At 45.3% G+C, this 16,381-nt stretch overlaps 1 protein-coding gene across 2 annotated transcripts in view; it reads right to left on the reverse strand.

The window, feature by feature from the left end:
• FAM174A (family with sequence similarity 174 member A) overlaps positions 1–16,381 on the reverse strand; it is a 29,104-nt gene that overhangs the window by 8,601 nt on the left and 4,122 nt on the right. For both annotated transcript variants that reach the window (XM_083151728.1, XM_083151730.1), the window contains exon 2: positions 8,593–8,724. In XM_083151728.1, coding sequence (XP_083007854.1) covers positions 8,593–8,724 — 132 coding nt within the window. The remainder of the gene's footprint in view (positions 1–8,592; positions 8,725–16,381) is intronic.

Genomic DNA, 16,381 nt, shown 5'->3' on the forward strand with positions numbered 1-16,381 from the left:
TTGGGGTGCTTTGTCTCCTTCATTCCTTGTGAAAATGAAAAATTTTGAGCCAGATCTGCATTTTTGTGTAAAAAAATGTAATTTTTTACAGAAAAATGCAGTTCTGGCTCAAAATTTTTTATTTTCACAAGGAATGAAGGAGACAAAGCACCCCAAAATCTGTGCCCCAATTTCTCCCGAGTACGGCAATGCCTCACGTGTGACCAAAAAATACCAGTTGGGTGCATGGCAGGACTCAGAAGGGAAGGAGTGATTTTTGGTGGTGGAATGAATGGTGGGTGCTATGTCGCATTAGCAAGACCCCCGAAGCACCAATACAGTGGAACCCCCCCACAAGTGACCCCATTTTAGTCACCAGCTTTGGGAGGGGGGCTGGCGCTGCGGCTGGCGGGGGGGTGGGAGGGGTGCTGGCGCTGCGGCAGCCGGGTGGGTGGGAGGGGGGCTGCCGATCGGTGGTAATCGGTGCGGTATATACACACATATATATATATATATATACACACACATATATATATATATATATATATATATATACACACACATATATATATATATATATATATATATATATACATACATATATATACACACACACATATATATATATATATATATATATATATATATACACATATATATATATATATATATATATATATATATATATATATATATATATATATATATATATATATATATATATATATATATATATATATATATATATATATATCTTGATACCGGCACTCACAGCGATCCTCCAAGAAAGCCAAAGTTGCCCAGGTGCCTTATCCAGCCCAAACAGTCGGTCCGGGTACAAATACACACGATCAATCGGCACTCACAGGGTCTTAATCAACTAAGTAAATAACTGACACGGAGGTCAAGAAATGCAGCAACGTTTCGAGCCTTTATTGGCTCGTCATCAGGCTTAACAAAACAGACATAAACCACATACCTATATCACCTTCCACCACCGTGCAAACAGGGCTGCTGCAGCTGCCGTCCGCCCGCCCGGCGTCCATTGCCGATGACGTCATCACTCACCTGACGTTCACCACGCTCCGTCCGCCGTGCAGCTCTGCGGTTGCTATGCAACCCTGAAAACAAAAAACAAAATCCGTGTACATAAATACACCATTAAAAATGCAGATACCATATAACACAGAACACAAATACATATGTATCGGGTGCATGACCCTGCAGTGAAACCAGGCAGCAAATATAGAAAACAGGGCATAAAGCATGTCTAAATAATGTACGTAAACTGTACAATGAGGTAACTTAACCTAACATCTGTATGCATAACGGACAAATGTCACAGGTGCGCGCTGTCCAGATAAGAAAAAAGAAAGCAAGACAGACAAAGTCTAGAAATCTATAAGTCGACATACCAAGTCGACACTAATGTACCAAAAGGTCCAGCACGGTAAGCCAGAAGGAGAACCATTCTACAGCAAGGATATCGGAGCCCTCATAAGAAGCAATTGTAACTGCAGTGCTCATTGAGACCCGCTGGATGCACCGTGTTTAGTTTGTGAATCCAGCGTGTCTCACACTGCAGTAAGAGTTTATCGCGATCACCACCTCGCAATCTCCTGGGTATATGATCAATGATCTTATAGCGGAGCGTGGCTAGACCATGTCCCTTTTCTCTAAAATGACGGGGAACGGGTTGTTCATTAACAGCCGGGTGGCCCTCAATCGACTGGCGAATGGTGGATCTATGGGTCCCCATTCTCTCTTTGAACGTCCTTGTGGTCTTCCCCACATAGAGAAGACCACAAGGACATCGGATGATATAAACAATGTACGAGCTAGAACATGAGAGAACATGCTTAATGGGGATCCGCACCCCAGACTGTGGGTGTAGAAAGTAGGCACCTGTTTCCAGGTAGCTACAGGTGGTGCAACCCACGCACCTATAGCACCCGGGTTTTTTGGTCAGAAAATTTTGGGGGACTACTCTGTCAAGACCCGTTATATCATTTCTGACCAGCCAATCCTTAAGATTGCGCTGTCTCTGAAAACTGGGTAGTAGCGAGCATCCCTTAAGGGCCTTGATGCCTGAATCCCTTTGGACCATAGGCCAAAGGTCCTTAGCTGATTTGACAATCTCAGAACTGGCACTGTTGAATTTCTGCACAAAAGCAATTTTAGAAGTCCCCAAGCTAGCTGTTTTTTGCTTGGGTCTGAGAGTGGACATCCTCGACGTGGTCATCACCTTGTTTTTGGCTTTGATTAACTCTTTGTGGTTATACCCACGAACTAGAAATTTCTCCACCATCAGGTCAATCTCTCTCTCAGCATCCTCAGGATCTGCGCAAATACGCCTGGCCCTAAGGAATTGTGAGAAAGGGAGACCCCTAACCGTCGCCACAGGGTGGTGACTGGAACAGTGTAACATCGTGTTTCTATCGGTGTTCTTTTTGTATAGGCTAGTGTGTATTTTGCCATCAACAAGAGTGAGGATCACGTCCAGATAATGTACCGCTGTAGGACTTATATCCAAAGTGAACTTAATCGGACTGTCCAACAAATTGATCTGCTCAATAAGCCTTATTGAGCAGATCAATTTGTTGGACAGTCCGATTAAGTTCACTTTTGATATAAGTCCTACAGCGGTACATTATCTGGACGTGATCCTCACTCTTGTTGATGGCAAAATACACACTAGCCTATACAAAAAGAACACCGATAGAAACACGATGTTACACTGTTCCAGTCACCACCCTGTGGCGACGGTTAGGGGTCTCCCTTTCTCACAATTCCTTAGGGCCAGGCGTATTTGCGCAGATCCTGAGGATGCTGAGAGAGAGATTGACCTGATGGTGGAGAAATTTCTAGTTCGTGGGTATAACCACAAAGAGTTAATCAAAGCCAAAAACAAGGTGATGACCACGTCGAGGATGTCCACTCTCAGACCCAAGCAAAAAACAGCTAGCTTGGGGACTTCTAAAATTGCTTTTGTGCAGAAATTCAACAGTGCCAGTTCTGAGATTGTCAAATCAGCTAAGGACCTTTGGCCTATGGTCCAAAGGGATTCAGGCATCAAGGCCCTTAAGGGATGCTCGCTACTACCCAGTTTTCAGAGACAGCGCAATCTTAAGGATTGGCTGGTCAGAAATGATATAACGGGTCTTGACAGAGTAGTCCCCCAAAATTTTCTGACCAAAAAACCCGGGTGCTATAGGTGCGTGGGTTGCACCACCTGTAGCTACCTGGAAACAGGTGCCTACTTTCTACACCCACAGTCTGGGGTGCGGATCCCCATTAAGCATGTTCTCTCATGTTCTAGCTCGTACATTGTTTATATCATCCGATGTCCTTGTGGTCTTCTCTATGTGGGGAAGACCACAAGGACGTTCAAAGAGAGAATGGGGACCCATAGATCCACCATTCGCCAGTCGATTGAGGGCCACCCGGCTGTTAATGAACAACCCGTTCCCCGTCATTTTAGAGAAAAGGGACATGGTCTAGCCACGCTCCGCTATAAGATCATTGATCATATACCCAGGAGATTGCGAGGTGGTGATCGCGATAAACTCTTACTGCAGTGTGAGACACGCTGGATTCACAAACTAAACACGGTGCATCCAGCGGGTCTCAATGAGCACTGCAGTTACAATTGCTTCTTATGAGGGCTCCGATATCCTTGCTGTAGAATGGTTCTCCTTCTGGCTTACCGTGCTGGACCTTTTGGTACATTAGTGTCGACTTGGTATGTCGACTTATAGATTTCTAGACTTTGTCTGTCTTGCTTTCTTTTTTCTTATCTGGACAGCGCGCACCTGTGACATTTGTCCGTTATGCATACAGATGTTAGGTTAAGTTACCTCATTGTACAGTTTACGTACATTATTTAGACATGCTTTATGCCCTGTTTTCTATATTTGCTGCCTGGTTTCACTGCAGGGTCATGCACCCGATACATATGTATTTGTGTTCTGTGTTATATGGTATCTGCATTTTTAATGGTGTATTTATGTACACGGATTTTGTTTTTTGTTTTCAGGGTTGCATAGCAACCGCAGAGCTGCACGGCGGACGGAGCGTGGTGAACGTCAGGTGAGTGATGACGTCATCGGCAATGGACGCCGGGCGGGCGGACGGCAGCTGCAGCAGCCCTGTTTGCACGGTGGTGGAAGGTGATATAGGTATGTGGTTTATGTCTGTTTTGTTAAGCCTGATGACGAGCCAATAAAGGCTCGAAACGTTGCTGCATTTCTTGACCTCCGTGTCAGTTATTTACTTAGTTGATTAAGACCCTGTGAGTGCCGATTGATCGTGTGTATATATATATATAAATAAATATATTTTTTCAGTGCATATATTTAATTTTTAACTTTTTCTGCAGCTTGATGCTGCTGCTGCTGCGGGGGGGAGGGGGGAGGAGGGCAGCGTTGCGTGCGCTCCAGACGCTCCGGGGGGAGCTGCTGCTGCTGCCGGGTGAGTGCCCGGCGGGTTCGAGGGGGGGCTGCACATCGGTGGTGATCGGTGCTGTACTTGACAGCACCGATCACCACCGATCCCTGTGTTACCGAGCGGCTTAGCCGCCGGTAACACAGGAAACGCTGTGAATGGCTGTTCAGATTTGAACAGCCAATCACAGCGATCGCCGACCGGGGGGGGGGCACCCCTGCCCCCCCTGGGCGGCGAGGGGGGATGTCTGCTGTCAGGGACAGCAGACATCACCTAACTGTCACTGCGTCTCTAGACGCAGTGACAGTTAGAAGTCATGACGTACATGTACGTCAAATGTCGGGAAGTACTTCCCGACCATAACGTACATGTACGTCAAATGTCGGGAAGGGGTTAAGGGCATTTTTATTTGTATCTGAGTAATAGCATAGATGGACCAACAGATATGGGAAAAATATACCATTTCACAGCTGTTTTACATAGTTACATAGTAGATAAGGCTGAATAAAGACTTGCGTCCATCTAGTTCAGGGGTGGCCAACCGGTCAGAGGTAAAGAGCCGAAAAATATCGGTAGTCAAGCTAAAGAGCTGACATCATGCGCGCGCCGAAGGCGCATGCGCCAAAAAAAGGGGCGTAGTCTATTTTGACCCCTTGGGTGGGTGTGATACAAATATGCCTCCAATAGTGCAGTGCCATATATACATATGCCCCCAATAGTGCCAGGTATGCACCACACGGTGCCGGGTATGCCCCCACAGTGCCAAAAAGCTGGTATGCCCCCACAGTGCCACAAACTGCTATGCCCCCACAGTGCCACAAACTGCTATGCCCCCACAGTGCAAATTTCCCAGCAGCAGCACTCACCGTTGTTGCTGCTGCTGCCAGGCGGGGAGAGGACAGTCTGGTGTCCCCCTGCAGTCCTCCTGTCATGTCACCAATGGGAGGAGAGCACAGCACACCGCGTGTCTCCTTCCCCCTCACTTCCCTGTGACTGGGCCGCCCACCAATCAAAGCTCACTGGCCGGCTCCTGATTGGCTGCTGGCCTACGAACTCTTATTAGCCGACGGCCCAGTCACAAGGATGCACAGTAAGGGGTAGGAGAAATGCGCGATGCGCGCTCTCCTCCCCTAAGAAGGAGAAGGGATTCAGGGAACCAGCAGCAGGGGAGACTGGGACAGACGGTGGGCGGCGGGCAGCAGTGGGAGCAGGAGCCGCACTTTTCAAGGGGGAGAGCCGCATGAGGCTCAAGAGCCACAGGATGGCCACCACTGATCTAGTTCAACCTACGTTTTAATAGCTTATCCCTTGTAAAAGACAGAATATGGTTCTTATTAGTACCCCTGGATATTTTTATCCAATAAATGCTTGTCCAACCTTATTTTGAACGTATTTATTGTATCTGCCAACACCACCTCTCCAGGAAGAGAGTTCCAAAGTTTGACTGCTCTGACCGCTGAGCTGTTTTATCGTTTCCTGCGTAGCCTCCGCTATTGTGAATGGCTGAACTGTTCAATGACTACTTGAACACTAGGTATATATTTAGGTCTCTACATTAGTAGCTTGAGTTGCTGTTAAAGTCCATACACACTGGGCGATTTTGCCCAGCGTGTATGCTGACCGAGGAAGGGAAAAAAATAAAAAATAAATAAATCGGTGGGCTGGAAACGCTCAGCACATACACACAGAGCATTTTTCGCCTGTTTTTCCAGGGGTGAATGGCTTTCCATAGCAGGATGCTATGGAAAGCCACACACCCCTTTGCTCATCTGCTAGTAATACCGGCAGATGGACGGCCAGGCCAGCAATGATGCGAGAGTGCGCAGCAGTACTCACTGCTGCCCTGTACGCATTAGGCAACTTTCGAGCTGAAAGCAACTCAAATGAGTTAATGGAGCTGCTTTCAGCTCAAAGTCGCCCAGTGTGTATGGGCCATTAGTCATTTTAAGACAACTAGCAATCCCGTGTCGTTTCCTCATTAGAAAGAATAACTAAAAACACTTGAACAACCATACATTATATTAAACATTTCTGGAGTTTAAAGCATTTTTACATGTTGAGGAGTTAAAAAAAAGTTTACAGGGGAGTTAAAGTGGTGAGAAAAACTTTATCTGCAAACCTAGGACTGCTCTAGATCCAGGCTCCCTTTACAAACTTTTTTTTCATGCCAATAAGCACAATGTAGGGGTAAGGCTGGCAGAACACTACGCATTATACTTTGTATCTTGTTCATGAAAGTGCTACTTTGTTAATATTTACATTTCTCACAATACAGCAATGTACATATTTACATATTTCAATTTTACAGTCATTTTCACCAATTCAGATCCGGCTTTTTTTTATTTTTTTAGTCGAATCTGCATCGGCGAAAGAAGAGACGTTAAATTGTCGAATTTGCGGCCATTTTCACCGGTCCGCAGGCTATTCGACTCTCAATGTAAATTCGACCTATTGTCGGCGAAAAAGGATGATGATATTTCTGACTTTCAGAAATATCGGCATTGATTGAATACCCCCTTTAGTGGCTTTGCAAGAGAAATGGAAAAATCTGTATACACTTTGGGAAAGATGAGCAAGAAGTCTAAAACCATGGAAACACATAGGCAGTTCACAATCGGGATACAATGGATTATTTGATACACAAAATACACACAAGATTTACTCTGTAGATGGGGGACTATAGTGTTAATGACCTGATTCAAACAATACTTTTTTCCCAGATGCATGCTGACACAACACAATATGCCCAAATATTTTATTTGCGACGTTTTCCATTAAATAGCACCTTATTTGCAAAGTGGAAGATAATATGATGCGCAAGCAGCTTCTGCTGATTCAAATGACATGCGGTACGCCTATAATGAGTTTGTTCAAGGAAAGCACTGTAAATAGAATTTCTTATATACAGTCACACACTGAATATAGACATGCTGCATATCATTTTAATCAGCAGAAGCTGCTTGTGCATTTATTCACTAATAAGATACTATTTAATGGAAATATTCTTTTGAAAAAAAAAAAGGCCTGGCACTATCAAGTCTGAAGGAGATCATGCGTTCTGTATAACACCACTTGCTTCACATGAAGAATAAATGTATGTGGACACATCTGTATAGATATATACACATACACAAAACGAGGATGAGAAGGATGACAAACGATGCCTGTGAAATTGCAGTTTCGTATTGTAACCAATGATGATTTTAATATATCTAAGTGGCTAGAAAGCATTTATAGCAATTAGTTGGTTTAGAGGGATACAGCCTTGATTTTAGTAAAAAAAAAAAAGTAAATTAGCAGCTTCTTTACAAACACTAACAGCTTGTTGAGACTTGAAGTGTGACCACAGACTGATGAATATTAGAGCACGCTACGTAAACAGAAGGGTTAGGGAAAGTTAAAGACCTTGACGCATGTTATATTTTTGGTAAGCGGATTATGGTCTAAACCTACTGCATGTACTCTAAATGACAGAGCCCTAAGGGTTAGTTGTTCTGCAGAGCATGTATCTCCGACAAACGTCTGTTTAAACTCAACTGATACATGTAAAAGTTACAGGTCAATGTTTTAGAAATAACTTTAATAGATGCTTATTTATCTACAGACTAGCAGCATAAAAAGAGAATAAAAAAAAAAAAAAAAAAAAAGAAGGAATGATAGAATGATGTATACTTCCCAATTATTGCTAATTCCTCACCACAAGGGTGAATAAGGTGCAAATTTTGTCTAGGTACAAAATTGACAGCTAATCAAACCACATTGCACTGCAAGAACACAGATAATAGGGTTACATAAGCTATTGTTACCAATGCCTTCTAGTCATTCCATCTTTCTGTGCTGAGCCACTTTACAGAGTTCCGACAGGAGACTATAAAACCTGTATTTTCATTGTTCAACAGCAAATAATAGTCTACAGATCATTTTTCTTATAATAAATTAAAAACATATTGGCAACATAATGTGTATGCATCGTACATACTCGGCATGACAGTTACAGCTGCTATCTCCTCCGTCCATTTCCAAGTGTCCCCTACAAGCGTGGTTAAATGCATTCATTACAGCCATTTCAGCTCAATTATATTTTCTGTCACAGGACAAGGACTGCTTGGCACATTTTAAGGTTTACACAGCATTTCAATGAAAACCCACCAGCAGAATACAAGTGCTCACCGGCGAGGATGATTGGCATCAAACAAAGTATCGTCATCCTCATCCTCTTGTTCCAAAGGAGTTAGCTCCATATTTCCTATATTTGTATCCAGTACTCCGTATTTTCTGGTCTTCTTATTTTTTCGTCTTGTTCTATAACCAATAAATAGTTATACAATTCAGATAGAGAAAATCACAGCACAAGTTCATTGACACGAATCAAAGAACATAAAGCCCATTTCAATACGCATACAAAATGTGTTCAAATTGCTACCTTAGTACCTACTCTCCATTTTTGATGTGCACCGTGTGTTTTAGACTAGATCGCATTGCATCTAGTTCAAAACACATGCGATGTGCTAAAGTTGTGTGCATTTTGAATTAGATGCAATGTGATGTAGTCCAAATATCTTTGCCATGTAATGTGCACGGAAGCGTGCAACGTATGGGCAAAACGCATCGTGTGTGGGCACTATAACAACAGTAGTGTTCATTCTAGCACCCGCCATCTTTGAAAATCCATGCAGTTCCTCTTCCCTGCCTGGGGTGTCGCTGTCTGCTGTAGTGTTTCTAGCACAGTGTGGTCTGTATATCAGCAATGATATGCAGACCTGTGCTAGAAAAACCACAGCAGACAGCGACACCCCAGGCAGGGAACAGGAACTGCTTGGGTTTTCAAAGACGGCGGGTGCTAGAATGAACACAACAGTACAGCCTAAACACAGATAAAAGATAAACAAAAACAAAGGAACAACTGGAAAAAACTGACAGCTTCCTAACGTGCAGTAAGATCACTTTATAATTTGTTTATAATTATTCTTCATCATCAGGATAATTAATCTGAGAAATCTATGGTGAACATCTGATATTTTTTATCATCACTTACATTTTTTACTGGTGTTTGGATCGTTAGTACAGAAGTACAAGCACCAACAGGGTTGTTAAATTCTTAAATGCAGTTAGCAGGTTTTGAGTATCATCTGTTATTCAAACAATAGCAGGATTTCCCATTAATCATATTTTTATTGCATATTTGTGAAACCTTACAAAAAAATTCCATATTCGCTGATGTACACTGTAAAATGTTTACTTACAGCTTAGTACAGGCAGCATGTACAAGGAAAACCTACAATACAAGTACAGATGTACTTCTTTGTCCTACCATGAGAAATACCCTGTAATGGTGCACTAAGGCATACTATGGCCCTTATTCTGATCGGTGCGGCCGGATCCGAATATGCGGCCAGCACCGTGCGTCCTAAACCCCGCCTTCCATACGGATCGCCAACTCCGTCCGTACGCGGTAAGAAGCTGTCCGAACGGACCGCACGTGCATTTCTCATGAATACACCTCCTCCATCTCAGGGAACCTCCCCCATCATTCGATGGTCGCAAACCATCGAATGCAGGACCGAGTGGCCAGGCAGCTCCCGCAACCTCAGACCACACGGGCATTTCTCCGTGCAAAAGCAGGGATCTGGGCGGGCAGCTGACAATGTCATATGTCCGCCCCCTACACGTGCGTCACGGCTGCATTACCATACGTACGCCCAGCGTTTGCATGGGAACGCCCATGAAACGCGGGGTGTAAACATATGGTAATGAGCCCAACAGCCCTTCACACCCCTCTCCACCTCCTGTTCGTAGTGTACACATTTCATGCGGAATGTGGCCGTGCGTCCGGCTCGCACATGCACAGAGACGCCTCTGCACGTGCGCAGACACAAAACATCGGCGGCACGAACGCACGCGGATATTACCGCACCAACCAGAATAAGGGACTATGTGTGGAGATTGGTCCATTAATGAAAACTACAGGACAGTGCCGTGGATGTATATGTGAAGCGCCATCGCCATTTACCGGCTGGCTAATTTCAAAGAATTTCAGCTTCCTGAATCAGGTGTGAATGAGATGACATACCTGTTGTACATGCATGCTATAGGTTGTGCCTAGGGCTCGAATTCCACTCAGGAAAAACTTTTTATTTCACTGGGGTGTTTTTGGTATACATTTATGCTGTGCTTCCACTTTACTTGTGTATGCCGAGTTTAGCTCAGTGAGGGTGGGCTAAGCTCGGTATACATTTCCCCATGGAGTTCCTGTGGCCGAATGAGCAACTATGTAGCATAGCTACAAAATGGTGGCAGACCAAGTCTATTGGCCAGGAAGGCACCCACCCTTAAGTAACTAAGCTGGGCATACATTTCGCTGAGTCCCTGGGGCTAAATGAGCAACTATGTAGCATTTTTACAAAATGGTAGAGGGCTGAGACTCTACTAGACTTACAACATCATTTACAACAATAACATAGCATACATTTTGACAAACCCGAGCATAGCCATCAGGATTTACCAGCCGCCTAATTACAAAAGACCTCCTGGTTCCTGCATCAGGTATGAATGAGATGACAGACTGGAGGTACATTATCTCTAATTTCCTAGCAGCAACAGGATTCTATTTGCTGTGCCTAGGGTTTAGATCCTGCTCAGGAGCAACTCATTTTTTGTAATTCACTCATTTATTATTTTTTGGAACATTAAAATGTGTATATAATTATGCTTTTCTTCCACTTTACTTGTGCCGATAATTTGGGGTGCAAAAAAAAAAAAAAAAAATGCCTGGTCCGTTTCACAGAGTGGGGCCATTCTGTCAGTCCGCCACAGCTCACTATGGGGCAGATTTATTAAGCTTGGAGAAGAGATAAACTGGAGATAAAGTGGAGAAAAGGTAAAAGGAGATAAAACACCAGCCAATGAACTCCCAACTGTCTTTTTAAAATACAGCTGATTGGCTGGTGCTTTATCTCCTTTTACCTTTTCTCCGCTTTATCTCCAGTTTATCTCTTCTCCAAGCTTAATAAATCTGCCCCTATATCGGAAAAGCTGGTGGACAGTGGGGATGCGCGAGCATCTTGTGCACACGCGTTCCATTCTCGGGGGAAGGCGGACTTGTCGCATGGTGATAGTCATGCTGGGGGCCGCTCCAACGAGAGTGGCTCCATCTTCATGTGAGTGGACTTCAGGGACTCTGCTACTTCAGCTCCATAGCTAGGCTCCTGCCCCCGCAAAATTTGATCAATCAGTCACATTGGATGCTCAACCGCTATTTAAAAAGGAAAGTGGTAAAAAAACAGCCAGTCAGCTGCATCAGGTGGGAACTGCACATGTGTCCGCTCCACATTGAGATAGCATTGCAGCACTGGGTACTTATGTAGTATCTGGGCGTCCGATTTAGAAATCGGATCGCATGCGACCAAATCGGATGCGATGCGATGGTCAAGATTTTTCCATAGGATTCAATGTTAAAATGGTCTGAGTCCATTTTAACATAGAATTCAATGGGAAAAAGGGGTCCTTTTCCTTTCCCCACTATCCAAGTGGGCATGGAGTTGGATATAAACCTGTGGCGAGCGTAGCGAGCCCCGCGAGGGGACACAGAATACTTTTTAAGAAATATGCGGGGCTCGCCATGCTGCGCTCGCCACACTATATAAAATCAACTCTATGCCCACTTGGATAGTGGGGAAATGAACAGGACCTTCTTAACATTGAATCCTATGCAAAATCGCATCGAATCGCATCGCATCTGATTGTATGCCTTAAGGTAAATCACAAAATCGGATGCCCAGATGCTACATAAGTACCCAGCACTGTAATACACTGTCAAAATGGCTCCCAGGATGCAGTGCAGCGAAGATACTCATTGTGGGAGGCACTGCGACAGGCTGCTGGGCAACATTTGCATAACACAGTTGGTCCATACCAGAGTAGCTGTGGCAGGACTAAAGCATTCGGTCGCTTCAAAGACGATACCCCAGGGACATCAGGCGAAGCTGTGACTAGGTATAGTACAACACCTTCTATGGTAACATTTATTTACTTACAGTATAAAATATAAAGGTACAGTATGAATTGTGTTAGTATACTGTGTGCTACTTAATATGTAATTGGCATTATGGTGAGCGAAATAATGTGTAATGGGCATTACTGTGTGCAATATAATGGGGCAGATGTATTAAGCTTTAACAAGAGATAAATGCAAGGGTGATAAAGAGAGATAAACGTCCAGCCAATCACCTGCTAACTGCCATGTTACAGGCTGTGTTTGAAAAAAGTCAGTAAGGAGCTGATTGGCTGGATATTTATTTCTCCTTATCACCCTTGCATTTATCTCTTGTTAAGGCTTAATACATCTGCTCCAATGTGTGTAATGGGCATTACTGTGCACAGCAATATAATGTGTAATGGGCATAACTGAGCACATCATTATATGTAATGGGCATTAGGTTTGCGATATGTGTATAGGGCATTACTGTGCGCAGCGATATAATGTGTAATGAGCATTACTGTGTGCAATATAAGGTGTGTAAGGGGCAAACGACGGGGACCTCCATCGGAACGGGGCACGCAAGTGTCTTGTGCGCGAACCACCTTCTGGCAGAGAATGAGAGGGGCTCCATCTGTAATGGGTAATATGCACCATGGTGTGCAATATAATGTGTAATGGGCATTACTGGTTTGACAGTAGTCTTAATGAGCTCAAGAAACAGGGGCGTCGAATTGAAAGACAATGGAGGAAGAGTAAGGAGGAAGAATAGGCCTGCTCTACTTTTCCGCACAGTGGAAATGCTTTGCAAGCCAGCATGCCTGCTGCCTGATGAAACACTCTCCCAGGCAAGATGTAATGAGTTTGCAAAATTCTTCTCAGATAAAATATCCACCATCAGGGCTGGAATCTCCACAGTTCCGTCAGATGAGTGCCAAACTACCAAACCTGACAATGTAAGCCACCTATCCTCATGGACCAGCTTTGACCCAATGGATGTAAAGGACATTGCTGAAATTGTCCAGATTTTGCGTCCCACTACCTGTGATCTGGACCCTGCCCCAACCAAGCTCCTAATCGGGTGCATGGATATAATTGGCCCTGTCTTTGCAAAAATTGTTCAGTGCTCTTTGCAGACAGTAATTTTTCCTCAACCTCTAAAGGAAGCAATTGTTAGACCTCTTCTTAAAAAACCCAATTTAGATCCTGACTGCATGACCAACTACAGACCGGTATCAAACCTTCCTTTTCTAGGAAAATTCATTGAAAAAATGGTTGCAAATCAACTAGAAACCCGCCTGATATCTAATGATATGTATGATCCATTCCAATCAGGATTCAGGAGAAGACATAGCACTGAAACAGCCCTGGTATATGTGCTAAACGATCTTCTGATGGCAAGAGACAGAGGTGACTGTTCAATCTTAATCCTTCTGGATCTCTCTGCAGCATTTGATACTGTGGACAATCTGATTGAGCGCCTAAAAAATTTCTGTGGACTGGATGGCACAGTACTAAGCTGGTTTAAATCATTTCTTGCTGGCAGGTCACAGAGAGTTTCATCTGGAGTATACTCGTCTTCATCTGTGCCATTGCCATGCGGTGTCCCACAAGGTTCTATATTATCCCCCATGCTTTTTGCAGTGTACATGCTGCCACTGGGTGAAATAATTAGGCGCCATAGCCTTGTCTACCACTACTATGCAGATGACATACAGCTGTACTTGTCGGGAAACGGTCATCTGTCGGACCAGACTTAGGTCGACAGTCATTAGGTCGACCCCGGAAGGTCGAATGTCCCCAAGGTCGACAGGGTTAAAGGTCGACATAGCTCAAGGTCGACATGGCTCAAGGTCGACATGGCTCAAGGTCGACATGGGCCAAGGTCGACATGGGCCAAGGTCGACATGGGCCAAGGTCGACATGGGCCAAGGTCGACATGGGCCAAGGTCGACATGGGCCAAGGTCGACATGGGCCAAGGTCGACATGGGCCAAGGTCGACATGAGTTTTTCATTGTTTTTTGAGCCGACATGTGCCGACAGGCGGTATTTCATGCCCTACCATCCACTAGGGCGTGGTGGGAGAATAAAATAGTGTGCCGAGCGCAGCGAGGCACCGTGCCCGAAGCCAGGCCCGGCGACAGGGGGGGGGGGGGCTCAAAGGGGACATGTGTGACGGGCCCCGGCGATCTGAAGGGCCCCAGAGTCTGTTTGCTATTATCCCCGTTGGTGGCACGGTGTTTGTGAAACTCTGTGCTGGCCGACCCCCTCAGCTCCCTGTCAGGCTGTCAGGCACGCGGGCAGCTGGCGGTGATTGACACTTACAGTCACAGACGCCCTCCGCCTCAGCCGGCTCCGTCCCCGAGTCTCTCTCAGTCTCCTCCGGCTGTGACGTCGCCCGACTCGCCTGCGCCGGTGATTGACACAGTGTGTGTCCGCGCCGCACCGTCTATGTCACAGACAGCCGCTCAGCACTCGGAGGCTGAGCCTGAGTCGGCTGTCTCCGGGCTGCACTGCGCAAGTAAAGATCTTAATGCGCATGTGCCTCATCTGTTATCTGTGTTCTGCTCCCATAGGCATTGTGGAGTCGCCTGTTGCCTGCTGACTGTGCCTGAGGCTGTGCCCGTGTGAGATTCCAGAAAACCAGTGTGAAAGCCTGCCAACCCCCCCACCCCCGGATCCTCTATGGTATACAGTAGGTACTGACTAGGAGGGAAGGATTTTCTTTCTTTTTGCTATGCCTATGCTATGTGGAACTACAAGTCCCAGGCTCTCAGCAAATTAGCACCTCCTATTATGTTTAGAATTAGAATATGACTGCATGATACTCCAGCATGCCTGTATGAATATAACAATGTATCTCAGTCCTACATTTTAAATCCAGAATAATGTGTGTTGGACAGTATTACTATTATACTTCAAAATTTCATTTTTAGTATTGGTTATACTGCCTCACAGTCACAGCACTCAGGTCATGGGTTCTATCCCCACCATGTGTTATATATACAGGGCAGTACGGACAGTGTATTGGTTATACTGCCTCACAGCACTCAGGTCATGGGTTCTATCCCCACCATGTGTTACATATACGGGGCAGTACGGATGGTGTATTGGTTATACTGCCTCACAGCGCTGAGGTCATGGGTTCTATCCCCACCATGTGTTACATATACGGGGCAGTACGGACGGTGTATTGGTTATACTGCCTCACAGCGCTGAGGTCATGGGTTCTATCCCCACCATGTGTTACATATACGGGGCAGTACGGATGGTGTATTGGTTATACTGCCTCACAGCGCTGAGGTCATGGGTTGTATCCCCACCATGTGTTACATATACGGGGCAGTACGGACGGTGTATTGGTTATACTGCCTCACAGCGCTGAGGTCATGGGTTCTATCCCCACCATGTGTTACATATACGGGGCAGTACGGACGGTGTATTGGTTATACTGCCTCACAGCGCTGAGGTCATGGGTTCTATCCCCACCATGTGTTATATATACGGGGCAGTACGGACGGTGTATTGGTTATACTGCCTCACAGCACTCAGGTCATGGGTTCTATCCCCACCATGTGTTATATATACAGGGCAGTACGGAGGGTGTAATGGTTATACTGCCTCACAGCGCTGAACAGGGTTGAAGGGCGGGGGGCCCCGGAAATATCAGTGTACAGGGCCCCAAGATTTCTGTTGCCAGCCCTGCCCGAAGCATGGCGAGCGCTGCGAGGGGCCTGCGGTTCAACACCAACTGTGTCCACATTCGGGTTAAAAACAGTGAAAAACTCATGTCGACCTAATGACTGTCGACCTAAAACCATGTCGACCTTAAGTCATGTCGACCTTGGGGACAGTCGACCTTCCGGGGTCGACCTAATGACTGTAGACCTAAGTCTGTTCTGACAGATGTACCGCTTCCTACTTGTCCTCCGGGCACTGAAAACCCAATAGCAACACTAAATGGCTGTCTAGCTGAGCTCCAG

The sequence above is a fragment of the Crinia signifera genome, chromosome 1, assembly GCF_055691185.1.
Source record: "Crinia signifera chromosome 1, ASM5569118v1, whole genome shotgun sequence".
Lineage (NCBI taxonomy): Eukaryota > Metazoa > Chordata > Amphibia > Anura > Myobatrachidae > Crinia > Crinia signifera.